The 11,771-nt window shown below is 41.4% G+C and overlaps 1 protein-coding gene across 1 annotated transcript; it reads right to left on the minus strand.

The window, feature by feature from the left end:
- Positions 1 to 3,781: 3,781 nt before the first annotated feature.
- On the minus strand, positions 3,782 to 4,552 carry LOC130934088 (uncharacterized). The gene has a single exon (XM_057863678.1). It carries the CDS (start codon positions 4,550 to 4,552, stop codon positions 3,782 to 3,784), a length of 771 nt encoding a protein of 256 aa, XP_057719661.1.
- Positions 4,553 to 11,771: the final 7,219 nt, after the last annotated feature.

Here is an 11,771-nt window from a genome sequence, read left to right on the forward strand (position 1 = left end):
TTGAGTCTTGGGTGTGAAGAATTGAGGAATTTCTGTCTCAATCTCCATTTAAGATCTCTTTGATTATCTCACTGCATAATTGAGTTGAATCCAATTTCCTTTACTGCTTCCTCTTTAATTTCTTGTTAATTGCATTGTGAATTTTGATCTAGGAAGGCAATTGAGATCTAGACTTTGCTATCTAGTCTTTGGAGTCCTGAGATCCCATTTTCCTTTTGGTTCTTCTGTGAACTCCTGCTGCAATTTAATTTCCCTTTCTGTTTGAGATCTACAGAACTCAAATCATCTCTTGCTTTGATAATTGTTGCAATTTAATTTCCCTTGCTTGAATTCTGAAATCCCAGTCCTCAAATTCCTTTTTCATTCAAGCAATTTATATTCCTTGCACTTTAAGTTACTACAATTTACATTTGTTGCACTTTAAGTTTCAGTCATTTAATTTCTTGTTCTTTAAGATTCAGCTCTTTTACTTTCAATTCTCTTTAATTTCTACAATTCACCCCTCTCCCTTTACATTTTCTGTTATTTACTTACTGTTGGATACAAAATCACTCAACCAATACTTGATTCGCTTGACTAAATCAACCACCGAACAAAAATTGCTCAATACTTCAATCCCTGTGGGATCGACCTCACTCCCGTGAGTTTTATTACTTGATGCAACCCGGTACACTTGCCGGTGAGTTTTGTGTTGGATCGTTTTCCACACATCATGTGCGCATAGCGTGCGCTCGCGTCCCTGTCCCTTTTTTTATTATGAGCATGAAGAATGCACATCTTATCACAATTCTGACAGGTAGCTAGCCAAAAGCTGAATAGAACACCTAAAACTTCATCTAAAACCTAGAAATGAGGTGTTTGCTATCATTCAAGTGGTCTATAGTGCAAACTTCTATGAACAATTAAATCAAATCTAGCTAAACAAGTTAAGGACTAAGCAATCACCAATCAAAGAAGAGTTCAATGGCTATATACAAATGGAGCAAAAAGGTAGATCTTACCATGGTGGGGTGTCTCCCACCTAGCACTTTTGTTTAACGTCCTTAAGTTGGACTTCCACTAGCTCAATGCTCTTTGTCAAGAGGTACATCTTCCAAAAGGAATACCTCAATTTCCTTGGTGCTCTTTCTTTGCTCACCATGGTACAATTTGAGACGGTGCCCATTTACCTTGAAAATATCCGAACTTGAGGGATGGCGCAAATGGTAGACTCCATACGGTTCTACTTTTTCTACTTGATAAGTTCCTTCCCATCTTGATCTAAGCTTTTCGGGTAGCAATCTCAACCTTGAGTTGTAAAGGAGAACTAGTTCACCGGGCCTAAATTCCCTTCTCCTAATGTTCTTATCATGGATAGCCTTCATCTTTTCCTTGTAAAGCCTAGAGTTGTCATAGGTTCTAATCTCAAACATTCTAATTCCGCCAATTGAAGCTTTCTCTCAATTCCGGCCCCACCCAAATTTAGATTGAATTCCTTGATGGCCGAATATGCCTTGTGTTCAATTTTTACCGGTAAGTGGCAAGCTTTACCGTACACCAACCGAAAGGGGCTCATGCCAATCGGTGTTTTGTATGCCGTTCGGTATGCCCAAAGTGCGTCGGTAAGCTTGGCACTCCAATCCTTTCTACTAGGCTTCACAATCCTTTCCAATACATGCTTAATTTCCCGATTGGAAACCTCAGCTTGGCCATTCATTTGGGGGTGATAGGCCGTGGCAACTTTATGTATAATGCCGTACTTCTTCATGAGTCCTTCCATTCTTTTGTTGCAAAAGTGTGAACCTTGGTCACTTATGATTGCTCTTGGTGACCCAAAGCGACAAATTATATTATTCCTCACAAAAGAAAGAATTACATTAGCATCATCCGTCCGGGTGGGTATCGCTTCCACCCATTTGGATACATAATCGACGGCTAGTAAAATGTAGAGAAAACCATTAGGGTTTGGGAATGGCCCCATGAAGTCGATACTCCACACATCAAGGATTTCACAAAAAAGCATGTTTTGTTGGGGGATTTCATCATTCTTAGAGATATTGCCAAATCTAAGGCATTGAGAACAAGATTTGCAATAAGGAGAAGAGTCTTTAAGAAGAGTTGGCCACCAAAATCCACAATCAAGGACCTTTCTTGCCGTCCTTTGAGGTCCATAATGTCCACCTCCCTCGAAAGAATGGCAAGCATCCAAGATTGCTTGGAATTCGGTTTGGAAAATGTACCTTCGAACTACTTGGTCCACTCCACATCTCTAAAGATAGGGATCATCCCATACATAATATTTGGATTCGCTTTTCAGCTTATCCTTTTGATGTTTGGAGAGGTTAGGAGGAAAGGTGCGTGAAACCAAGTAGTTTTCCATTGGAGCATACCAAGGAATAACTTCCGAGATTGAATGCAAGCCTTCTAAGGGAAAAGAATCATTGATAGGAGCGGTATCGCCGTTGGTGTGTTCAAGGCGACTTAAGTGATCCGCCACTAGGTTTTGCGAACCACTCCTATCTTTGATTTCCAAATCAAATTCTTGCAACAATAGAACCCATCTAATCAATCTCGATTTGGATTCCTTCTTAGCCAACAAATACTTCAACGCCGCATGATCCGAGTACACTACTACCTTAGAACCAAGAAGATAGGCTCGGAATTTATCCAAAGCGAAAACAATAGCCAAGAGTTCTTTTTCAGTAGTAGTGTAATTGGATTAGGCTCCATCTAGTATTTTTGATGCATAAGCTATGACATATGGATTCTTACCCTCGCGTTGTGCTAATGCGGCTCCCACCACATAGTTTGAAGCATCGCACATTATTTTGAACGGCCGACTCCAATCCAGCCCTCTTACGATAGGAGCTTGTGTCAATGCCACTTTAAGCTTGTCGTAAGCTTCCATGCACTCTTTACTTAGATCAAACTCAATGTCCTTTTGCAATAGTTGAGAGAGAGGTAATGCTACGTTACTAAAGTCCTTGATAAATCTTCGGTAAAATCCTGCATGTCCAAGGAACGAATGGACTTCCCTATCGGAGGAGGGGTAAGGCAAGCTAGATATAACATTGATTTTTGCCGGATCTATGGAAATACCTTCTTTGGAAACAATATGTCCTAAAACAATGCCTTGCCTAACCATGAAATGGCATTTTTCAAAATTTAAGACAAGGTTTGATTTAGTGCATCTTTCCAAAACTTTTTAAAGGTTGTCCAAGCAATGATCAAAAGAATCACCATACACGCTGAAGTCATCCATGAAAACTTCCATGCATTGCTCTAGAAAATTCGCAAATATGCTCATCATGCACCTTTGGAAAGTTGCCAGTGCGTTGCATAAGCCGAATGGCATACGCTTGTAGGCATAAGTTCCAAAGGGACAAGTAAATGTTGGTTTTTCTTGGTCTTCTAGAGCAATGTGTATTTGGAAGTACCCCGAATAACCATCTAGAAAGCAATAATAAGATTTACCGGCTAATTGATCAAGCATTTGGTCGATAAACGGTAGTGGGAAGTGATCTTTTCTAGTGGCCGCATTCAACCTTCGGTAGTCTATGCACACCCTCCAAGAGTTTTGCACCCTTGTTGCTATGAGTTCTCCGCTCTCATTCTTGATTGTGGTCACCCCAGATTTCTTTGGCACTACTTGGACCGGGCTCACCCATTCACTATCCGAAATGGGATAGATGATGTCCGCTTCTAGTAGCCGGGTGACCTCTTTTTTCACAACCTCTAGAATAGTTGGATTGAGTCGCCTTTGAGGTTGTCGAACGGGTCTAGCTCCTTCTTCAAGGAATATTCAGTGCTCGCATACTTGGGGGCTTATTCCCACTAGATCCGCCAAATTCCACCCTATGGCCCTTTTGTTCTTCCTCAAGATGCATATCAACTTTTCTTCTTGTTGAGGATTTAGTTCCTTTGCAATGATCACAGGGAACTTGTGGGCTTCATAAAGATATGAGTACTTTAGGTGGGGTGGTAGTGGCTTTAGTTCTACCTTTTGGTCTTGGCTTGAAGTTTGAATTTCCAGATGGTCCGGATGGGGTAATGTGTTTGCTTCGATTGGATCTTCATTTGTGTCTTCAATCATGTGGTTCTCATCTAACTTTGCAAGATGCACCTCGGCCACAATATTGTGAATTGGGTCACACCGGAATAGAGAATGATTCTCCGATGGATGTTTCACTGCTTCTTCCAGGCTAAAACTCACGACTCTCCCATCTATTTCAAACGAGTAAGTTCCCGAGTAGGCATCTAACTTGAATCTAGAGGTCCTCAAAAATGGTCTCCCAAGTAGAATAGATGATGCCCTCTCGGACTCGCTTGATGGCATCTCATGAACATAGAAATCAATCGGAAACACCAACCCTTTTATATTTACTAGTACATCTTCTGCAACACCCGTCACGGTTATTATGCTTTTGTCTGCTAAAACAAATCTTGCCGTTGACCTCTTCAATGGTGGTAGCCTCAATATATGGTAGACGGAGAGGGGCATAATGCTAACATATGCACCGAGATCACACATAGAATCTAGAAATTGTACCCCATTCACAGTGCAAGTGACCATGCACGGGCCCGGATCATCACACTTCTCGGGCAATGCTCCCATTAAAGCGGAAATAGAACTCCCTGGTGGACGAAATTGTGATCACTTGTTATTTGTTTATAAAGGATGTTTACTCTTAGGGCACTGTTTATTTCCTTCACAACTCCGTTCAACTAACCAGCAAGTGTACTGGGTCGTCCAAGTAATACCTTACGTGAGTAAGGGTCGAATCCACAGAGATTGTTGGTATGAAGCAAGCTATGGTCACCTTGTAAATCTCAGTTAGGCTGATTGAACATTTGTAATAGTGATAATTGGATTGTTCTAATAAAAAGGAATAATAAAAGGGATAGAGATACTTATGCAGATTCATTGGTGGGAATTTCAGATAAGCGGAATGGAGATGCTGTAGAGCTCTCGGACGCCTGCCTTCCCGTTGCTTCTACTCAATCCTTTTTACTCCTTTCCATGGCAAGCTTTGTATAGGGGTTCACTATCAGCTGTGGCTACTTTCATTCCTCTCGGAGAAATAACCTGTACGGCTGTCACTCGCACAGCTAACCAGTCTGGAGGCATCACCCATGGTTGATAGCTACATCCCATCCTCGCAGTGAAAGCTATGCACGCACTCTGTCACAGTACGGCCAATCACCGGTTGGTTCCCGCTCCTACTGGAATAGAATCCCTCTTTTGCGTTTGTCACTAACGCCCAGCAGGTTAAAGTTTGAAGCACGTCACAGTCATTCATGAACGGAATCCTACTCGGAATACCACAGACAAGGTGAGACTTTCCGGATTCCCAGGATCCTACTCGGAACACCACAGACAAGGTTGGACTTTCCGGATCCAGATGAATGCCGCCATCTATCTAGCTTATACCACGAAGATTCTGTTGGGGAATCTAAGAGATATACATTCAAGCCTTGTTACACGCAGAACGGAAGTGGTTGTCAATCACGCGCGTTCATAAGTGAGAATGATGATGAGAGTTATTAGCTCATCACATTCATCATGTTCTTGAGTACGAATGAATATCTTGGAATAAGAATAAGATAGAGAATTGAATAAAAGAAAATAGAACTTCATTAATCTTTGAGGTACAGCAGAGCTCCACACCCTTAATCTATGGTGTGCAGAAACTCCACCGTTGAAAATACATAAGTAAAAGAAGGTTCAGGCATGGCCGAATGGCCAGCCCCCTAAACGTGATCAATGATCTCCTAAGATGAAGAATAAAATAAAACTGAGATCAAAAGATGATTGATACATTAGTAAATCATCCTATTTATAATAAACTAGCTCCTAGGGTTTACATGAGTAAGTAATTGATGCATAAATCCACTTCCGGGGCCCACTTGGTGTGTGCTTGGGCTGAGCTTGATTTATCCACGAGCAGAGGCTCCTCTTGGAGTTGAATTTCGAGTTATGATGTGCTTTGGGCGTTCAACTCCGGATTATGACGTTTTTCTGGCGTTTAACTCCAGAAAGGAGCGTGTACTTGGCGTTCAACGCCAGTTTGCGTCGTCATTCTTCGAATAAAGTATGGACTATATATATTGCTGGAAAGCCCTGGATGTCTACTTTCCAACGCCGTTGAGAGAGCGCCAATTGGAGTTCTGTAGCTCCAGAAAATCCATTTCGAGTGCAGGGAGGTCAGAATCCAACAGCATCAGCAGTCCTTTTGTCAGCCTTTTTCAGAGTTTTGCTCAAATCCCTCAATTTCAGTCAGAATTTACCTGAAATCACAGAAAAACACACAAACTCATAGTAAAGTCCAGAAATGTGAATTTAACATAAAAACTAATGAAAACATCCCTAAAAGTAGCTCAAACTTACTAAAAACTATATAAAAACAATGCCAAAAAGCGTATAAATTATCCGCTCATCACAACACCAAACTTAAATTGTTGCTTGTCCCCAAGCAACTGAAAATCAAATAGGATAAAAAGAAGAGAATATACTATAAGGTCCAAAATATCACTGAATAATAATTTAATTACATGAGCGGGACTTGTAGCTTTTGCTTCTGAACAGTTTTGGCATCTCACTTTTTCCTTTGAAGTTCAGAGTGATTGGCATCTCTAGGAACTTAGAATTTTGGATAGTGTTATTGACTTTCTTAGTTAAGCATGTTGATTCTTGAACACAGTTACTTATGAGTCTTGGCTGTGGCCCTAAGCACTTTGTCTTCCAGTATTACCACCGGATACACAAATGCCACAGACACATAACTGGGTGAACCTTTTCAGATTGTGACTTAGCTTTGCTAAAGTCCCCAATTAGTGGTGTCCAGAGCTCTTAAGCACACTCTTTGCTTTAGATCACGACTTTAACCACTCAGTCTCAAGCTTTTCACTTGGACCTTCATGACACAAGCACATGGTTAGGGACAGCTTGATTTAGCCGCTTAGGCCCGGATTAAATTTCCTTGGGCCCTCCTATCCATTGATGCTCAAAGCCTTGGATCCTTTTTACCCTTGCCTTTTGGTTTTAAGGGCTATTGGCTTTTTCTATTGCTCCTTCTTTTTTTTTTTTTTTTTTCACTGCTTTTTCTTGCTTCAAGAATCAATTCCATAAATTTTTCAGATCATCAATAACATCTCTCTTTGTTCATCATTCTTTCAAGAACCAACAATTTTAACACTCATAAACAACAAGATCCAAAGACATATGCACTGTTCATTCATTCATTCAGAAAACAAAAGCATTGTCACCACATCAAAATAATTAAACTAAATTCAATAATAATTTCGAAAATTATGTACTTCTTGTTCTTTTGAATTAAAACATTTTTCTTTTAAGAGAGGTGAAGGACTAATGGAATTTATTTATAGCTTTAAGGCATGGTTACATACTAATGATCATGAAATAAAGACACAAAACATAGATAAACATAATAATTAAAAACCGAAAACAGAAAGAAATAAAGAACAAGGAATGAATCCACCTCTAGTGGCGTCTTCTTCTTGAAGGACCAATGATGTTCTTCAACTCTTCTATGTCCCTTCCTTGCCTTTGTTGCTCCTCCCTCATTGCTCTTTGATCTTCTCTTATTTCTTGAAGAGTGAGGGCGTGCTCATGGTGTTCCACCCTTAGTTGTTCCACATTATGGCTCAAATCTTCCAAGGAGGTGCTAAGTTGCTCCCAATAGTTGTTGGGAGGAAAGTGCATTTGAGGCATTTGTTGATGGTGAACCTCCTCTTGTTCTCCTTGAGGGCCGTGAGGAGCTTCCCTTATTTGCTCCATCCTTTTCTTGGTGATGGGCTTGTCTTCTTCTATGGAGGCATCTCCATCTATGATAACTCCAGCTGAATAACATAGATGGCATATGAGGTGAGGGAATGCTAGCCGTGCCATGTATGAAGGCTTGTCAGCTATTTTGTAGAGTTCATTGGCTATGACTTCATGAACCTCTACTTCTTCACTAATCATGATGCTATGAACCATGATGGCCCGATCCACAGTAACTTCAGATCGGTTGCTTGTGGGGATGATGGATCTTTGAATGAACTCCAACCATCCTCTAGCTACAGGCTTGAGGTCCAGTCTTCTTAGTTGGACTGGCTTGCCTTTGGAGTCAACTCTCCATTGGGCGCCTTCCACACAAATGTCCCTAAGGACTTGGTCCAACCTTTGATCAAAGTTGACCCTTCTAGTGTAGGGGTGTTCATCACCTTGCATCCTAGGCAAATGAAACGCCAACCTCACATTCTCCGGACTAAAATCCAAGTATTTCCCCCTAACCATTGTGAGATAATTCTTTGGGCTTGGGTTCATACTTTGGTCATGGTTTCTAGTGATCCATGCATTGGCATAGAACTCTTGAACCATGAGAATTCCGACTTGTTGCATGGGGTTGGCTAAGACTTCCCAACCTCTTTTTGAATTTCAAGTCGGATTTCCGGATACTCATTCTTCTTGAGTTTGAAAGGGACCTCATGGATCACTTTCTTCTTTGCCACAACATCATAGAAGTGGTCTTGGTGGCTCTTGGAGATGAATCTCTCCTTCTCCCATGACTCGGAAGTGGAAGCTTTTGCCTTCCCTTTTCCTTTTCTTGAGGAAACTCCGGCCTTGGGTGCCATTGATGGTGAATGAAAAATAAAAAGCTTAGGCTTTTTACCACACCAAACTTAAAATTTGCTTGTCCCCAAGCAAAAGAAAAGAAGAGTAGAAGAAGAAGAAGAAAATATGGAGAGAGGGAGAAGAGAGGGTCGGTTATGTGGGAGAATGTGGGTTTGTGTTGTGTGAAAATGTAAAAGAAAAGAAGGGTATTTATAGGGAGGGGCGAGGGTATAGGTTCGGCCATGTTGGGTGGGAAAGGGTGGGAAATTGAATTTGAAAGTAGTGGGGGTAGGTGGGGTGTATGGGGAAGAGGGGTTGATGTGAATGGTGAATGGGGTAATTGTGAAGAGGAATTGAGGTGATAGGTGAAGGTTTTTGGGAAGTGTGACATTGAGAATGATATTTGGATTAGAAGAGTGTGATTAGGATTAAAAGGAATGTGGTAGGTGGGGATCCTGTGGGGTCCACAGATCCTGAGGTGAGGATCCTGTGGGGTCCACAGATCCTGAGGTGAAAACAAATACCATTCTTTCACCATATAGGCATGTAACATGCCTTTATGCATCATTCTGGCGTTCAAACGCCCATTGATGCTAGTTCTGGGCGTTAAACGCCCATGTTATGCACGTTTCTGGCGTTGAACGCCAGTTTCATGCTTGTTTCTGGCGTTCAGCGCCAGATTGTCCTCTGTGTGCGCATCCTGGCGTTAAACGCCAGGTTGTTGCTTGTTTTGGGCGTTGAACGCCAGAAAGATGCTCTGTTCTGGCGTTGAACGCCAGAAAGATGCTCCTTCTGGGCGTTGAACGCCAGCCCGTGCGTCCTCCAGGGTGAAAAATTTTTTTCTTCTGTTTTTGACTCTGTTTTTAATTTTTTTTGATTTTTTCGTGACTCCTCATGATCATGTACCTAATAAAACACAAAATAACAAAGAAACAAAATAAAATAAAATTAGATGAATAAAATTGGGTTGCCTCCCAACAAGCGCTTCTTTAATGTCAATAGCTTGACAGTGGCTCTCATGGAGCCACAAGGTGATCAGGTCAATTTAAGTGTGGTATTCCCAACACCAAACTTAGAGTTTGGATATGGGGTTTGGACACCAAACTTAGAGTTTGGTTGTGGCCTCACAACACCAAACTTAGAGTTTGACTGTGTGGGCTCTTCTTGACTCTGAACTGAGAGAAGCTCTTCATGCTTGCTCTCTTTTGTCACAGAGGGATAGCCATGTGCTTGAAACACAAGATATTCTCCATTCAATTGAAGGACTAATTCACCTCTGTTGACATCTATCACAGCTCCTGCTGTGGCTAGGAAAGGTCTTCCTAGGATGATGCATTCATCATCTTCCTTCCTAGTGTCTAGGATTATGAAATCAGTAGGGATGTAAAGGCCTTCAACCTTTACTAGCACGTCCTCTACTAACCCATAAGCTTGTCTTATGGACTTATCTGCCAATTGTAATGAGAACAAGGCAGGTTGTATCTCAAAGATCCCCATCTTCTCCATTACAGAGAGTGGCATAAGATTTATCCCTGACCCCAGGTCACATAGAGCTTTTTCAAAGCTCATGGTGCCAATGGTACAAGGTATTAAGAACTTGCCAGGATCTTGTTTCTTTTGAGGTAGAGTTTTCTGAATCCAAGTATCTAGTTCACTAATGAGCAAGGGAGGTTTACTTTCCCAAGTCTCATTACCAAACAGCTTGGCATTCAGCTTCATGATAGCTCCCAAATATAGAGCAGCTTGCTCTCCAGTCACATCTTCATCCTCTTCTGAGGATGAATAGTCTTCAGAGCTCATGAATGGCAGAAGGAGGTTTAATGGAATCTCTATGGTCTCTAGATGAGCCTCAGATTCCTTTGGATCCTTAATAGGAAACTCCTTCTTGCTTAAGGGACGTCCCAGGAGGTCTTCCTCATTAGGATTTTCGTCCTCCTCCTCCCTAGTGCATTCGGCCTCTTTGATTAAATCAATGGCCTTGCACTCTCCTTTTGGATTTTCTTCAGTATTGCTTGGGAGAGTACTGGGAGGGGTTTCAATAACTTTCTTACTCAGCTGACCCTCTTGTGCTTCCAGATTTCTGATGGAAGATCTGGTTTCATTCATGAAACTGAAAGTGGCCTTTGACAGATCAGAGACTATATTGGCTAAATTAGAATTATTTTGTTCAGAGTTCTCTGTCTGTTGCTGAGAAGATGATGGATATGGCTTACTATTATTCAGCCTTGCACGTCCACCATTGTTAAAACCTTGATGGGGTTTTTGTTGATCCTTCCAGGAGAAATTTGGATGATTTCTCCATGATGAGTTATAGGTGTTTCCATAAGGTTCACCTAAGTAATTAACCTCTGCCATGGCAGGGTTCTCAGGATCATAAGCTTCTTCAGAAGCTGCCTCTCTAGTACTGTTGGATGCAGGTTGCAATCCATTCAGATTTTGAGAGATCATGTTGACCTGTTGAGTCAACACTTTGTTCTGAGCCAATATGGCATTCAGAGCATCAATTTCAAGAACTCCTTTCTTCTGAGGTATGCCATTGTTGACCGAATTCCTCTCAGAAGTGTACATAAACTGGTTGTTTGCAACCATGTCAATGAGTTCTTGAGCCTCTTCAGGCGTTTTCTTCAGGTGAATAGATCCACCTGCAGAATGGTCCAATGACATTTTCGAAAATTCAGAGAGACCATAATAGAATATATCTAATATGGTCCATTCTGAAAACATGTCAGATGGACATCTTTTAGTCAGCTGCTTGTATCTTTCCCAAGCTTCATAGAGGGATTCACCATCTTTTTGTTTGAAGGTTTGAACATCCACTCTCAGCTTGCTCAGCTTTTGAGGAGGAAAGAACTTGTCTAAAAATGCAGTGACAAGCTTATCCCATGAGTCCAGGCTATCCTTGGGTTGAGAATCCAACCATACTCTAGCTCTGTCTCTTACAGCAAAAGGGAAAAGCAAGAGTCTGTAGACTTCAGGATTAACTCCATTTGTCTTTACAGTGTCACAGATCTGCAAGAACTCAGTTAAAAACTGGTAAGGATCTTCAGATGGAAGTCCATAAAACTTGCAGTTTTGTTGCATTAAAGCAACTAGTTGAGGCTTAAGCTCAAAGTTATTGGCTCCAATGGCAGGAATGGAGATGCTTCTTCCATCAAACTTGGATGTTGGCTTAGTG

Source organism: Arachis stenosperma, chromosome 6, assembly GCF_014773155.1.
Source record: "Arachis stenosperma cultivar V10309 chromosome 6, arast.V10309.gnm1.PFL2, whole genome shotgun sequence".
Taxonomy (NCBI): Eukaryota; Viridiplantae; Streptophyta; class Magnoliopsida; order Fabales; family Fabaceae; genus Arachis; species Arachis stenosperma.